Genomic DNA, 16,298 nt, shown 5'->3' on the forward strand with positions numbered 1-16,298 from the left:
GTTAGAGAGAGAAAGTTTGGCTTGAGAGAAAAAAATGGGAATTTGAATGTTAAGGGTATTTTTGTCTAAAAAATTGAAATTGTCATATATTTAGGATAGTAACTTATAGTATCATATTAAAAAATTTCACTAAGTTATTATACATATAACATGAAATTTCCCTTTTGATTTAGGATCGTAGGTTGAAGTCAAGGCTATCTCCAACTATAACTTTATTTTATATAACTTTATCTTTATTTTTTCACACTTTAAATTATTATTTCATCACTAATCTCTACTTCCAATTTTACTTCAAATTTTTTTTTCTTTTTAATCATCAATAAATAATTTAACTAATTAATAAATATTAATTTAATACATTAATATTAATATATATAATTAAGTAATAATAATTCTACATCAAGTACTTAACTGAAATTGCTATATTATGAAAATTAAACATTATATATTTTAAAAAAAAAAATTATTGTTGTTGTTTAGTTATGATTAACTTCATTTCGTATTTTGTAATTTTGAATTTCACGAGTTATTGGTTTTTTTATTTTTGTTATGTAAGTTTTTATTTATTTAATTTATTAGTATGATATTAATACAATTTATTACTATAATGTAACTGTAAAAATCAAATATAAAATAAAATTATAATTATAAAATCAAATAATTAAATATATAATATTATATAAAAGGATATATATATTTATTTAAATAAAACTATTAAGGGTATTTTACGAATTATTTTAGTACTCTTATATAAATAGTGCTGAATTTATTATTGAAGGTGCATAATTTAATTTTTTAAAATGAAGATAAAAATAGAGATGATCTTTGTATAATTTTGATTTGGGGTTTTTAAGTGGAGATGCTCTTTGGAGTGGGAAAGTGCTAGTCTGCCAGGATTGCTCTAACTACTGCCGACCTTTTTGTGACGCAATTAACTAACAATTAATCCCTCTTTAAATAGAAGTAATTAGTTGACGTGTCTGTACAAAGATTTGAACACATATTATTACTCAAAAAAAGATATGATGAAGTTTCGGGTGAACCTGAGAGGATTCATGGCAACGCGTTATCCTCTAACGCTGGTGATGCGATCAGTAACTCGTACAGCTTCATTTTCTTCTTCTTCTCGTGCTAAATGGGAATGTGGGATTTCCATGGTGCAGGGTGCTTCCAGAGGAATAGGCCTTGAATTCGTATAATCTCTTTCTTCCTTTAATTCGTGTAACGATTTTTGGTTCTTAAACTAACATTTCTCTATGATTTTATTAAATATCTCAAAAATTTCATTCCGTTTATGAAACCACTGTTCCTTCCATCGAAATGATTTTTGAGCTACGGGAATGAAGTTGGAATATTTTTACTAATAACTAACATACGTGCATAATAATCCTTTCTCAAATGGGTTTCGGTAAAACTGATTTGTATTTATGTTTCGTGCAACTAATTGACATTAAAGCTTGTGGGCTTTGTCTCTATTTACATATTTTGCAGTAATTTATCTAATTTTTGGTGTATCTTTGATGAGGATCTTTGTGCTCAGTTTTGAATGTTCTACCTGAATTATGTTTTTAGATTGATCATCAGATTGTTTATACTTTAGTGTCTTATATATAGGTTAAACAACTGCTTGAGAAGGATGATAAAGGTCATGTTGTTGCTACTTGTCGTAATCCTAGTCGAGCAAAAGGGCTTCATGATCTACAAAACAAGTTTGCAGAACGCCTTAGTATTCTGCCGCTGGATGTGACTGTTGAAAGCACCATTGAGGTTATTTCACACTCCTTTTCCTATAAGTGTGTCCGATCTCGCTTATAACTTAAAGACAACAAACTTTACTAGCTCTTGAGTTATCATACTTCAAGTTCTTTAGTCTTGTTTTGGCTCATTTTGTAGGAATTGCTTGAAAAAGCATCATTGAGGCTATTTCACTATTCCTATAATCCTGCATTATCTTACTTATTACTGAAAGAGAATAAACCATTAGTAGCTCTGGTATCGATTCTTCAAATCTTTAATCTTGTTTTGGTGTATCTAAGAATAGATTTAAAGAAGTCTTAATTTGCTTTTAGTGATGTATATGAGTGGATGATTATTGTTCCGTTTTGGTTTCATGCTCCTGAAAGATTAACAAAAAAGATTATCTTTTTATGTTGCATTACTCTCCCAACATTCAGGAGTCTGCAAAATCTATCAGAGAAAAATATGGCTCTTTAAACCTTCTGATAAACGCATCTGGGATTTTGTCAATACCTGATGTACTGCAACCAGGTAGAAATTTCACATCGTTACTTAATATAGGAGCTTATGTTGTGGAAAAACTTTTTCAGTTTTCTAATTTCTCAGGATGTCATTTTTTGCCTTTGAATTCCAGTACAGAAACAACACTGAGCAAGGTTCAAAAGTCATCATTGCTGTTTGCTTACGAGGTTAATGCTGTGGGTCCTATTCTAGTGATCAAGGTATTCTGTAACTTTTCCTTGAATATTTGATTTGCTCATAAACTATCTCGATTTCAACATTTGCATATTCTGTGTGTATATTTTTTTTCCAATTGAAGTGACATATGTATAGGGTTTCTTTTGAGTGCCAAAACCAATCAAATGAGAATTTTTCCAAGGTATTCGGTGGTTCTACATGTTTCTTGAACAAAGTATGGAAAGTAGTCTACATGCATCACACATACATATTCGAGAAACTGCAGTTTTGGAATCAAGAGAAGCACCAAAACTATAAGCTGGCATATCTTTTCACATTTGACAAGTTGTTATAATCCTCCAAGAAACGATACCCCCTACTGTCTCTAAGAAACAAATGTTTTGACACCACAATCTTTGTGTTTTTGTTTCAAATAAGAATAAGGTTATTTAGTTTACTATTTTTCTTATTTGATTGCTTGTGGTGGCATGATTGCATTTTCGTTGAGGAATGAATATTGTCTGCCATTTGTGCAAGCAGCATATGTGGCCTCTTCTGAAGATTGGAGGCGGCTCTGGGACAGAAAGGGATGTTGCAGTTATTGCCAATTTAAGTGCTAGGGTGGGATCCATTGGGGATAATCGCCTTGGGGGTTGGCATTCTTATCGTGCTTCAAAGACTGCGCTAAATCAGTGTAAGTTCTCCTACAATTTTTCTATCCCTCGTGAAATAACTAATGGATCTTATAATGTATAACGAAATGGTTATCAATTGATAAGAATTTAGATATCAAAAGAAACCAACAAAAAAATGTCTTCGCTGTAGAAGTTGTGTTTCAGCTTCATAATTCCATTGTCTGATTTTTGCAGTGACAAAAACCATATCTGTTGAGCTAGAAAGGAAGAAGGATCCTATTGCATGCATTTTGCTGCATCCGGGCACGGTGGACACAGATCTCTCTAGGCCATTTCAGAGGAATGTTGCAAAAGACAAGCTTTTCACAAAAGAATTCTCAGCACAGAAGCTCTTACACATAATCAACAATGTAAAGAGCAGCGACAACGGGAAGTTTTTTGCTTGGGATGGTCAAGAAATTCCTTGGTAATGAGAGTAGAAACTTAAAGCTTAAAGCTTGTGTAGTTTTCTGTTTGATTGAAGCTCCATTTCTTATTTGTTAATTACGAGATACACGGATCAAATCGTTGATTTATATTTTTAAGGCAAAATAATTAATAATCTTTGTAGATGGATTGTTTTTGAAAATTAGATATATATATATATATATATATAGGGGAATTCTCTTATAAGGTTTCACTATAAGCCCTACCGGTACGGTTCTAAATGTTTACAACCCGTGAATATTTTTCGGCGCGATTTTTTTTTTATGACCGTGTATATTGTAGCTACTTAGAACATCCTGCAAATTTTCAGAAAATTTCGAATAGTTTACAGTACTGAAAACTAGGTTCAAACATGTTGCACGCGTGACTAATTTTTTTTATGCGCGTGGAAAACATGTTTGAACCTAGTTTTCGGTACTGTAAATTATTCGAAATTTTCTGAAAATTTGCAAGATGCTCTAAATAGCTACAATATATACGGTCATAAAAAAAAATCGCGCCGAAAACTGTTCACAGGTCGAGAAACACTGAGAGCCCTACCAGTAGGGTTTAAAGTGAAGCCCTTATAGATGAATTGTCATATATATATATTTATATATAAGAAGAATTGTCTTAGGTAGGGACATCACTTTTGTCCCTATCGTAGGGACATTTTTTATTTTTAGTCATTGGAGAAAGTATAATCTAATTGTTTTTTTTTATGATGACTTATATTATAGTTATAACATGCATTCAATCAATTTTGGAGAAATTCATAATAATTTACGGTATCAAAATCAGAGTTCAAATAGTCAATTGCACGTGTGCTTGATTTTTTTTTATATGCGTGGAAAACAGATTGTTTGAATTATGATTTCAGCATTGTAAATTATTCATAATTTTCTGAAATTTGGTAGGATGTCTACTATAACTATCATGTGCGTAATCATACAAAAAAAAAAGTTATAATTTTTCCAAGTGCCAAAAATTGGAAATGCTCCTACGGAATGGGTAAAAGTGATGCACCTACCTAAGAAACTCCCTATATATATAAATTCTTCTATAAGGCATGTTTGAACTTAGTTTTCGGTACTGTAAACTATTCGGAATTTTCTGAAAATTTGCAGGATGCTCTAAATAGTTACAATATACACGGTCATAAAAAAAAATCGCGCCGAAAACTGTTCACGGGTTGTAAACACTGAGAGTCCTACCGGTAAGACTTAAAGTGAAACCCCTATAGGAGAATATATATATATATATATATATATTAATGAACTCTTTTGGTTCTAATTCTTTTAATATTTGTTGTGTTATTTTGTTATATGTTTATGATGAATTTTTGTCTTCGGTTATTTTTTTCATGAATTTATTCATGTTTTTTAAAATAAAAAATTATAATTAACTTTTACTTTGTTATACCAACTTTTGGCATAATGACGTGGCAAAGAAAATACAAAGTAGGCATACATCAACGGAGTACTTAGTTGCTGAAGAGGGTGTCACAAGAAACACCCTCCTAGCCAACTTGAGACCCTCATTGATTTGGTTCACCTCACCAACACGGTTGCCCAATTTCCCACCTTGTCGACTACCAAAGAGGACCCTCGCTAGTTTCCAAGAAAGTGACCCTCACTAGCCACCACCACAATGAGTATACCCACATCACCACTTTCGTGGAAGTGTGGCCCTCGTCAACTATAATGAATGACATTCTGTTGCTTTCCAAAGAGGTCCTCACCACATCTGAAGAAGTGGTCATTGCCTACTTTAATACTGAGAGACCCCCGTTCACGTCAGTGCCTCGAAGGTACCAGCGTCATCAACTTTGGGGTCGCCCACTTCGGGGTCGTCCAATTTGGGGTTGCCAGCTCGGGATTGCTAACTTCGAGGTTGCCCACTCGGGGTCACCCACTCAAGGTCGCTCATTTAAGGTCGCCAACTTTAGAATCACTCACTTCGAGGTAGCCCAGTTAAGGTCGACCACTTGCGTCTGAGTCACGTGACATATTTATTAAATGTGTTAATTATGTCGTGTTGGGTGACTTGCTAACTAAATGTGTTATGTTCGTCTTCAGGTTTTTGACACATTTAATAATCGTGTCATATTCGTGTTTTCCTTAATCATGTCACGTCATAAACTTGTCAAAATGAACACTACTTGTTTACTTGAGTCGTCAGCTCTATGTATACATGTTAGATTCATCAAAATGTCAAACTAGTTTATTACAATGATTTGATTGAGCTCAAGGGGTTGATAGAATTGTCTTTTCCTCTTCTTTTTCAAAAGATTAATTGATTAAATGCATGTTCTTCTCCCTATATGGAAGGGGAAAAGTACTCACCACAGTTGAATGATAAGAGTTTTAATAGAGAACAAAATGTAGGCATCTCCTCTAGGAATCCATTAGTCATAATAGATGAAAATTCTACATTCATCTCGGCATTTTGATCATATCTCTTTATTCTCATATTTGATTTACAAGATCTTGATGGCATTGAAAATCTCATTAAAATGCCTACGAAATTGCATCTAATGAGCAAATTCAAAATCAAACATTTATTTCGAGCTACAAGAAACTTATCCTAAAGATAGGAGATTTAAAATTCAAGAAGATATTTTGGAATATGATCATGTGACAAGTGGCAACATGGAGAGAAGGAAAAAGTAACCCTAACCTTATAAATAGGCTACTTTAGACTAAATACATAAAGAGGATTTAAGTATTTAAGTGCTAAGAAAAAAATGAGGACAAAGACAAAAATTGAAGATCCTAAATAATATTTACACCTTTTTTCTCGTTTTTTAAATGCTATTAATAATGTTTTTACTTGTTTAGAATTTTAGTTGTACTACTTAAATAAAATTGAATGAGGCCATTCTTTTTGGTCATTTTGGGTATAAATGTTGTTAAAGGAAGGATAAATGCTAGAAAAATTATATTACTTCAATAATCCAAGATAAATGCTAGAAAAGTTATATTACTTCGATAATCTTAGGCAATAAAAATATTGTACAATTTAGATGGATATAGTATTCTTTGTTATGATTGGTTAAATACATGATGAAATTGGTTAAGCACGAAGAGGTAAAAAAACCATAACGATTTTACTAAAGTATATTTGGACTCAAAAGTATATTTCAAGTTTATTAATGGTTTAGGTACTAAAAATTTATTCAAAATGGTTTAACATTTCTTTAAAACTTTAAACATTTACAAAGGATCCCAAAAAGAGTTTATATAAAACATAATTACATTTAATGTTCTAAAAAATAGTCGACCTAAGTGACAAAATGGACTTTTAAAACCCAAGTCCATCGAATTTCCCAACCCTGACGGTCGAGCAGGCTGAACATGTATGTACCGCTCCATTGAGCACCCGTGAGCCAAGACCCAGCAAGAAAACACCACATGGCATAGTAATAATCACATTAAATATAAACAACAATTAGCATACTTCACAGATTATACATACATTTATTCCAATCATTAACACGTTTCACAACTTATAAACATGCTGATTTCAAACACATAAACCATTTACATGGCTGTGTCGAGCGACCGCTCCGAGTGGCCTTGTTGAGCGAGGAACGTCTCCCGGCACCAAGCTTACGGTCCATGCCGAGCGAGTGTGTACAACACTCCCATGGTGGCCCTGTTGTCACTGCCTACATTCCACATGATTATCGCTGAAAATGGACCATGTCGGTCATTCATGGACAATTCAATATAATCAAACATAACAAACATAATTATGCATAAAAAGGGAACTCAGCCTTAACAAATTCTGATATATGGTCATAACCACATTCCAACATAACCGGGCAGATGCCTTACTCTATGTGCATATGCTAGTTTTCTTACCTCAAGTCCTGTGCGAGAATAAAAACGACCTCGAGTGCGATCCTCTCGGAAACCTCAGTCACAACAATACAATGTAGGTTTAGTTTCCCTTACACCACAACCTATCATAACTTTTTTAAAGACCTCATTAGGCTCCAACTACTCTTTAAACATGTCCAATTATGTCCTAGGGACCTTGTCTTATGATCCCTCAAGGTTACCCATAAAAACCCATTGAAAATGACCCCAAAACTAGGCTGCCAGCACCAGTCGATTGATCATCTGGCATAGGTTGGTCGACTAGGTGGCCAATCTTCCACAGGCTGGTCGATCGACTCAAGTCAGAGAGCGATTCTGCATTTTTTTTTCCTGCAATTTCCTAGCTCCAACTCAAATCGATCTAAACTGCTTCCAAGCATGGTATTTTACCCCCAAAACAAAATATACATGTAGTATACAACATCAAGTCATCCAAATTACCACCAATTACACATCAACACTACCAATTGCAAATTTAGGGTTCTAAACCCAATGTTTTCCCCAATCCAAAAATCAACAAAATTCTAATTTTCAATTCGAATTCAAGTTGTAAAAATAGTTGCTCTACATAATTCAATCACCAATACACCCATCTAAACACTCTAAGGCCCTCAAATTTTGAAATTTAACCAAAACTTCCAAATTTTCTCAAGAACAATTGAAGAGCATCAAGAACACATACCTCAAATGAGAAATTCTTGATTTCCAATGGATCTAATAGATTCTAGCATCTGCAAATCCTTCCCTTGATGCTTAAATTCTCTTCAAGATCCTCAAATTCCCAAGAATTGGCCTCTAGATTGCTGATTGAGTGTGTGCTTTTGGTAACTTGAAGAAAAATGAGGGAGAGAGAAGAAAAACATGTAATGAGGAAACCTTCAGCATAAGGTTTCCTTTTTCTTTAATTACGGGGTCAAATGATCATTTTGCCCCTTTCCATAACTAATCTCTTAACAAACCTCAAGGGAATTTTAGTCATTTGCCTAGAATTCCCACTAAACCTCTAGTTACACCACTAATCTCCAATTATCACTAGTATCCACCAAACATAATTTTTATCTCACTAATATTCTCCAAAATGGGAAAAACGGCTCGAAAGGATCCACTCATGCCGAAACTCACATATATCCACATAATAATGTTGTCTCAAAGCACATAGCACATAATATTTACAAATACATCATCAACAGGTCAAAATTATAAAAAAGCCAATTTTTGACAAACGCGGGTCTTTAAACACATTTAATACACATAATCTTGCATACTTAATTACATAATAATTATTAGGTTAGTTTTTACAGTGATTTGGAGAGCAATTTTAGGGAGTGAAGATGCATTTTTGGGTGTGTTTGTGCAGTATGATGCTTGTGTTTTCTAATGTTTTCAGGATCTTGTTCGGAAAGAAGGAATGCATTAAAAACATGAAAATATCCTGGGATTCTAAGACTAAAATGCCTATTTTGAAGAAACTACGGTTAAGAGATCTCTGTTGAACTAATTTTGGCCTTCGATGAGGTTCTCAGACTTGAAAAGTCAATTTTTGGAGTAAAGGGAATTTGAGCAGTGACACTATTGTATGCGTATTTTGAGCCATAGCGCAATCACTTTAGGGTCATGGTGCTAGTTGAGGTAAAGAATATGAGTTTTCTGATTTCAAAGTAGGGCCGCGGTGCTTCTTTCTTGAGTCGTGGCCCATGATTCCGTGAGTGCAAAGAAAGGGCATTTTTAGCTAGGGCAAAAGTTGTATTTCACATATAACACACAGGGAAACTATATAAGGCATCATTATGCTGATTTTTGGAGGCGCGAACCCAAGAGACTAAAAAAAAATACTCTGCAGAGGCTAAGAATTGAAGATTCAAGCATCTTTCACTATTTTTCTTCTCTTCTTCTCTTAATTTCTGCTATAGTGATGTTTCAATGTGATTTTATGGATTGTTTTGTGTTTAGCATGAACTAATTTTATTTTTAGGGTGTTAATGGATTCTTCTTTAAACCTTATGATTTTCTAATGCAATTTTTATGAATTTCTTGTTAATATCATGAATTATTTGATTCATGTTTAATGCTTGTGATTGATTGGGCTCCAATTGCATGATCTATATGGTTTTAACCTAAAATCTGAAAAAGTGAGGGTTAATTATGCTTTAGTTAAATAATCACATATTTGTATTGGACGAGAGTACCTGTATAATTTCTGTAGCTTAGGGATTACGTGTTTAATCCCTGCAATTTGTTTAATTTACCATGGAGATGTAGGGAGTTTTCTTATTGTAGAGAGTTATATGTCTTAATAAGAATATAATTTGCAATTGTAATATTCTATCACGATAGAGATATGAATTCTGAAAATTGTCTTAGAGAAGCATAGGGTGGAGAGTTGATGACATTAACAATCCTATATCTAATCCATTGAATTAGAGTCTGTATTTTTTGAGTTCTTTTATGTTCTTGAGATCTATTTCATTTAATGTATTTAGTAATTTTTGTACTTTTGTAACGCCCTACTTCCATAGAGCCGTTACTAAGTGAGTTTAAAAAAAACGTGCTTTCATCTCGCTAATCGAGGTTTTAGTTCAAACAGTGTAATTAAGCTATAAACAGAGGAAAAACCTTAGAAATAGTAGTTTCCATAGAAAATCATAAAAGGTTTACACTTGGGATCCCAAAATACAGTTTAGAAATGTTTACAACATATTAATTAAACCAAGTCGACTAGACGACAAAATCGGAGTTTATTTACAAGCATCTCCCAAAATACTCTGGCCGTGGCAGCCAGGCTGGCTAAACATGTACACGCCGCTCCACGCCTGCTATACTCATGGTTGGTTGATCTTCTCTTTTACCCTTACCTGCACCACAGAGCATCTGTGAGCCGAAGCCCAACAAGAAAACCCACAAACAGATAACATATGCAACACATATATCAGGCATATAAATAGGCCACCAATTGGCTAAACACATACAGCCTAGCTGTCCCATGCATTTACCAAGCCCTGGATTCGCAGACCACGCCGTGAGGATATCCCAGGTATCCTTCTAGGGACTCGCCCTGGCAACTCGCACCCCACGTGCTCAACGCTGCTCCCGGTCCCTTGCCGTTCTCGGCCTTGCACTCAACGTGCCTGACGCCATTCCCGGCCCCTCGCCGTCCTTGGTCTACACCGTTCCCGGCTCTTGTCGATCACTCACATAATATCATACATGATATAACAACAAGTACATAATTCTAGCATAAACAGATAAAGAGCTATGCTCAGCAGTTCTAACATGTTGGGCTCGGCCGTGCATATCAATCCATTCAAACACATTCGGCTCAGCCCTGCACATAAGCTCTATGGGAACAGGGGTTTTCTTACCTGAGTCCCGAGCTCTCTGAGCACCGATGTCCTGAGCATAGTCCTCTAACTGGAGCCTCGCCGAAATACCTAGTCACAACACATCACCAATATCCAATCATCAAGTTCTAATCCAATGAATAACTTCGAGCCAAAACCCTAACCTCCAGAACCTTGAATTCTATCAATTCGGGTGATAAAATCCATCCCGAGCCTTAACCATTGAATTCCCAAGCCTAAACACCCTTAAAAATGCAAACTGGCACTAAGGGTCGCGACCCCACCCTCAAGAGCTGCGGCTAGCCTCGAAACAGAGGCTAGCACAACACTCACCCCCACACGGGCCGCGGCACGCCCACCAAGCGCCGCGGCGCGCATGAACCTTCTCAGCCTCCCATGGCCGCGCGCGCACACGGGCCGCGGCGCACCCCTCCTAGGGCTGCGGCTCTCACCTCCGAACCCAGATTTTCCACCATTTTTCCACACCTTTCCTCAAGCTAATTCACCCAAAACTCACCTATCAAACCCAGATACTTAACACATACAAACCAGCTCAATATCAACACTAAAACCCCATCAAAATCTACTCCAAAACCCAACTAAAGTACTCAAGAACATATCAAACTTAACTAGCATGCATATTCTAGCAAACCAGCAACAATTCTCAACATAATCCCAATAATTAAAGCTTACCTTGCTGAATTCAGTCCCTGTAGTTGATCCTCAATCCTCAAGCTTTGAGCTCCTAAGTTTCCTCAGCCCAATCCCTTGCTTAAGCTAGCTTGCACCAAAAATTCCCTTTGATATGCCTTTGAGAATGAAGGAGAGAAAGATGTAAATGGTGAGATGCTATCCTTAGTTCAGAAGGAGAAGTATAGAGGTTGGTTTCCCAAAGCTTCTAAGTAAATCCCCCTTTTTGTTTTATTCAGCTTAAGTCTATATGGTTACCTCAAGGCTCGGGGTACCAAAACGTCCCCGAGGGCAAAATAGTAAATTTCCCCAATATTCCCGCCTAGACATTCTATCCTCAAATATATCTCCAAATATTTATTTTCATGTCCTGATAATCCCATAACACACCTAGTACCCAAATTACCCCTCGACTCGCCCCGAGTCGGAATCTTAACCCTGTTGCGACTCTCTGGCTAACCGCTCCCCAGGACTGTCTCGGATCGTGTCGCACAGACATTTCACATATATACATAACATACATCACATTCATGCCCCTAATATCCAGACGGGGCCCACATGCACATTTAACTCACTAAACATGCATCACTATCATATATTCACATTAATTCACCCATTAACATATTAAAGCATATTAAATCATTTATTGCCCTCCAGGCACACTAATCAAGGCCCTAAGCCCGATTAGCAAATTCGGGTCGTTACAACTATCCCCTCCTTACAGAAATTTCGTCCTCGAAATTTACTTGAACACATTAGGCTGTGTACCTCATACCTCTGATGACAATTCCCAAGGTCCAATGCCTTTACCCTTAATCATTAATATACCCATGCGCAAGTACAATCTTGTTCCACAAGATCTTGTTTGATAACCATACTTTCTTTAACTTTTACTTATACATTAAATCTACAGAACTCCAGTGTCTGCTTGATTCACATCAGTCTCTTCATTGATTATTCTCTATGTCAAAATACTTATGAATCATCATCCTTACCAGGATAAGATCAACTTATAGGCCCGCAGCCAAATCCTTAGTACGACTTTAGAACTCTTTTCAAAACAAAAATCATACTCCCTTTTTTCTTTCCTCACTATCATACTCTTCCTCGCTGCTTAACTTGGAGGAACATACAACTCCCATTCTGGAACCTCGTACTCCAAAGTTTACAGTTTACAGATTCCTATAAACTTTCAAATAGGCAGACATCCCCTGCCCTAAGAATTCCAACATCCTCTTTGCTTTTCCTCTGAATTATTACTGAACTGCAGTGTCCACTAACTCTTAATTCTTTGCTTTTATCTTACCAAGTCTTAGGCCTTGTCACCTTAGCTGTACTCCAGCATCCAATACCGTGACTGTCTCATCAAAGAATACACTTCCCTTGATATTCTAAAAGTTTCACATTCAATGCTTAAACCCTTAACATATTTGTTAAGCCTTCAGATTTCTATCCTTTCCGCAATCAATCAGTAATTCCAAATTACTACCCTGCTTTCTTTGATCTCAGGTCCCTTTCCATAACTTAGAAACAATAGGGTCTCAATTCATCATTACCAATGCCCTATTTTATTACCAATTTATACAAACCAAAGAATGCTATCTTATTCAGCTGAGTTACAACTCCTCCCCTGATCCAACACTTTATTTACGGTCTAATGTGATCCATTCTTATGATCCATCATTATATCATTTTACTTTTCAATATTCGAGTATCTCAGATTCTACCATCAGTTAAAACCTCCCAGTACCACAAACCATAGGAGGTGAAACAACACCCACTTATAATTCCTATCTCCACACCAAATCCTCCTTGGACCATTCATCCGGTTCTTGTACCTTATCTTGTATAATACTCGTAGGGTTCTTCCCTGTTTCCACAAAAACCAAAGCTCTGGATTCCATTATCCAAAGAAAACATATGTGTCCATCACCACACACTAACACTATACCAGTTTCAATCATTATCCTATCCATTCCATTGTAACATGTGGCGCTCTTTTAACTGACACACACCTTCCAAGTAAGAGATCCACCTCATATTAAATCTCCTCCTCGTACTGTCGAAGACTTGTAACATCAACCTTCCATCTGTTGCGTTCCACCAAATTTCAGTCTCAAGATTATCTTTCTTATTAATAGCCCAACACCCAAGTACCTTATACTATGCATAACTGTCAACTTAACATTCCAAGTATATCAACCATGTTCCATTCTTTCCCCTCCCGCGGGGTTCGACCCATCCTCGCGCCAATCTGAACCTGGGCGTGCCCAACCTGTGGTGCACCCTCACGGTTCCATACACTCATCATAGATCAGGTCCTTTATGCTATCCCTCTATACTTAACCATAACACACACATATTCCTGCATCACCAGATACCAATCAACTCTTACCTTGTCTTCTGAATTCTGATTTGACACCATTCATTCCGTTTAGCCTCAAGTTTTGCTGTTCTTCCCATCTCTGGTTGTCTGCGGAGATACTTATGCAGTAGATGACGCGCTTGCCAGTCTTGTTATGTTTTCTATTCTTTAGACATTCTTCATTAGCTTCTTCGTGACTTCAGATCTAATCTTCTCATACCTGTCCTTTCCTCTTATAGCTTTACTCTGAGTACTCCTGACGAAACCCAAACTGACACATCGTAGAACCTTACTTGTAACCCTGCTTCCTTGGTACTAGCGTCCTTAGCATAATAGTCATTCACTCTCCATTTTCGTCTGGAAGTAGTCCATATATACTGCTCGTGAACTTGAAGGGGACTTGCCCATACCGTTCTAATATTCTCTACTTAAGAACTTACCTGTGCTACTGTAGCTTGAACCATTCTAGAATCTTTGTTACCAACTCCTCACACCTTACTCAGTACAAAATAAAAACTCTCGAAATGTCTCTTTCCTTGATCTCCAGCTGGTAATAACCAGGTCATAGACCAACTCCTGGAAACATTGCTCCATCTTGTGCCCAATATCAAACTTTTCATTCTTAATCGTTGATGCCAAAAATTCTTGCCATAGGATGCTCCGACTAATCCAAGGTCAAATTTCTTTAATTGCTTCAGGTAATTCTTTCTGTCAGCCAGTGCCGTCTTCCACAACATTCCTGATACCCGATCTACTTGTAGCCCGACTTAATAATAACTCCAATCTTTCCTTATATACCTATACAAGTTTCCCACTGGTTAGCTCAGTTTCCATTCAATCCAATTAAAACACTCGAAATGATATCTCTTATAATCCATGGTTGTCTCTTAACAGATCCACTTTCACTCTGCCTCATGCTGAGGCTTCCCTAAGACGAACTCTATTGTTCTCACTATGAACCTCTTAATTACCTGTATCCCACTTCATCTGCTAGAAGTTCCTTATTCCTCCTCAATAAATGCTCTTATCCTCAGCTTCTCACATAGCACCCTTGAGGCAAACTCTCTCCATATTTAACTCCCTCTCAGAACATTCTCAACACCGAGTTCCTCCAGCTCGTTACATGATTAAAACATATAACATCCAGTTAAATACTCATCTTCGAGAAATCAGCCTCGAACTTCGAGTGCGACGAGGCATTCTAGTCTTTCGTTCCCTTACCATGGAAAATCCATCCTAACATACTGAATTATTTCATTTAGAGGTCGTGCCCTCACCCGACATCCTCTCAAGTGGCATCCTCTCCCTCAGGTGCATACCAAATAACCTCCCTGGTTCCTATCACCATCTTGATAACTACCTTTTCAATCATGCTCCTTTCCAATCACAAATCAGGTGCCCTAGCGCTGTCTGGGGTTCTTCTACCTCAAAAACTGAGAGTTTTTCCTTACTGAATTCTACCAATAGAAGCACTGTCTTCCACATCCCTTGCCCCGTAGCACTCATGCTCATTACCTCATTCCACAAATCTCAAATAACATGGCTCTCTCTGCCACTCAAATACCACCGAAGATCTAATGCACTGGAGCGGCCCTAACACCCTGAACCATTCCAGAATTCAATCCCTACATGGGTCATTATCTCCAACCACCACCACTTGCATACATTTCCAAAGTGAGGTATCCAACTCCTAACACTTACTAACACAGGTTGTCATTGTCTTATCATTTCAAGTCGAGCTCATAGATTTATTAATCTCCTCGTCCTTATAACTTCTTTTATCGAATCCCCATTTGAGTTCTTTCCAACCCATCTCGCCAATATCTCAACCTGAACACCACTTTCTAGTGTCCTCCTGTCACAAGTACTTAGCACAATCCTTTAGTTATGACCTTTTGCCTCCATATAACCAAGAATGAAGTTAGCTTTGTCCATCCACTAAACAATTCCTAGACAACCCAAACCTTCCTCTCCAACCAGAGGTTAACACTTCAAACCAAACCACATCCAGGTCCAAAAATCGCAATATTCATACACACATAAAGCATACTAAACCAAATCCACAATACTAAACATTTAGTTACCCAGTTATACCACAACTAAGTACCCATGTTTCACTATGCCTCCTACAGGCCAATAAACAGATATTACATATGGATTCAATTTAGGCAGTTAACCACACACACTCAGTATGCAAACCATTATCCCAATATTCATCCACATGCATTAGCAACGCTATTCAGGACACTTCAATCTCTTCATGCAATAATCAAGGGCCAGGCCCTATCAGTATCTCATGCATATGTTAATTCATTCATCATGCTCTATATATAAAATAAGCAGGCAAACAGGGCATTAAAATACATATTCAGACATATTAGCCAATCTTACAAACCAACCCTGAGTTAAGCCTGTCACTGACTGCGTGTGTACATGTTCGGTCAATCTCCAGAACCAATAACCTTGGCTCGCTCTGATACCATGTTGTAATGCCCTACTTCCATAG

General features: G+C 36.7%; 1 protein-coding gene across 1 annotated transcript; it reads left to right on the forward strand.

Moving 5' to 3' along the window:
• The first annotated feature begins 941 nt into the window (after positions 1-941).
• On the forward strand, positions 942-3,661 carry LOC133788637 (uncharacterized). Its single transcript, XM_062226194.1, has 6 exons — positions 942-1,193; positions 1,615-1,767; positions 2,175-2,268; positions 2,377-2,459; positions 2,956-3,109; positions 3,285-3,661. The coding sequence occupies exons 1-6, from the start codon at positions 1,023-1,025 to the stop codon at positions 3,518-3,520; spliced, it is 891 nt and encodes a 296-aa protein (XP_062082178.1). The 5' UTR covers positions 942-1,022; the 3' UTR covers positions 3,521-3,661.
• The last annotated feature ends 12,637 nt before the right edge of the window (positions 3,662-16,298 follow it).

The sequence above is a fragment of the Humulus lupulus genome, chromosome 7 (genome assembly GCF_963169125.1).
Source record: "Humulus lupulus chromosome 7, drHumLupu1.1, whole genome shotgun sequence".
NCBI classification, from domain to species: domain Eukaryota; kingdom Viridiplantae; phylum Streptophyta; class Magnoliopsida; order Rosales; family Cannabaceae; genus Humulus; species Humulus lupulus.

Excerpts from the sequence above, each read along its gene's own strand:
- LOC133788637 (XM_062226194.1), top strand. The coding sequence starts at position 1,023 with ATGATGAAGTTTCGGGTGAACCTGAGAGGATTCATGGCAACGCGTTAT. Across the intron at positions 1,768-2,174 it reads CTGTTGAAAGCACCATTGAG|GAGTCTGCAAAATCTATCAG; the intron begins GTTATTTCACAC and ends CCCAACATTCAG. Across the intron at positions 3,110-3,284 it reads AAAGACTGCGCTAAATCAGT|TGACAAAAACCATATCTGTT; the intron begins GTAAGTTCTCCT and ends TGATTTTTGCAG.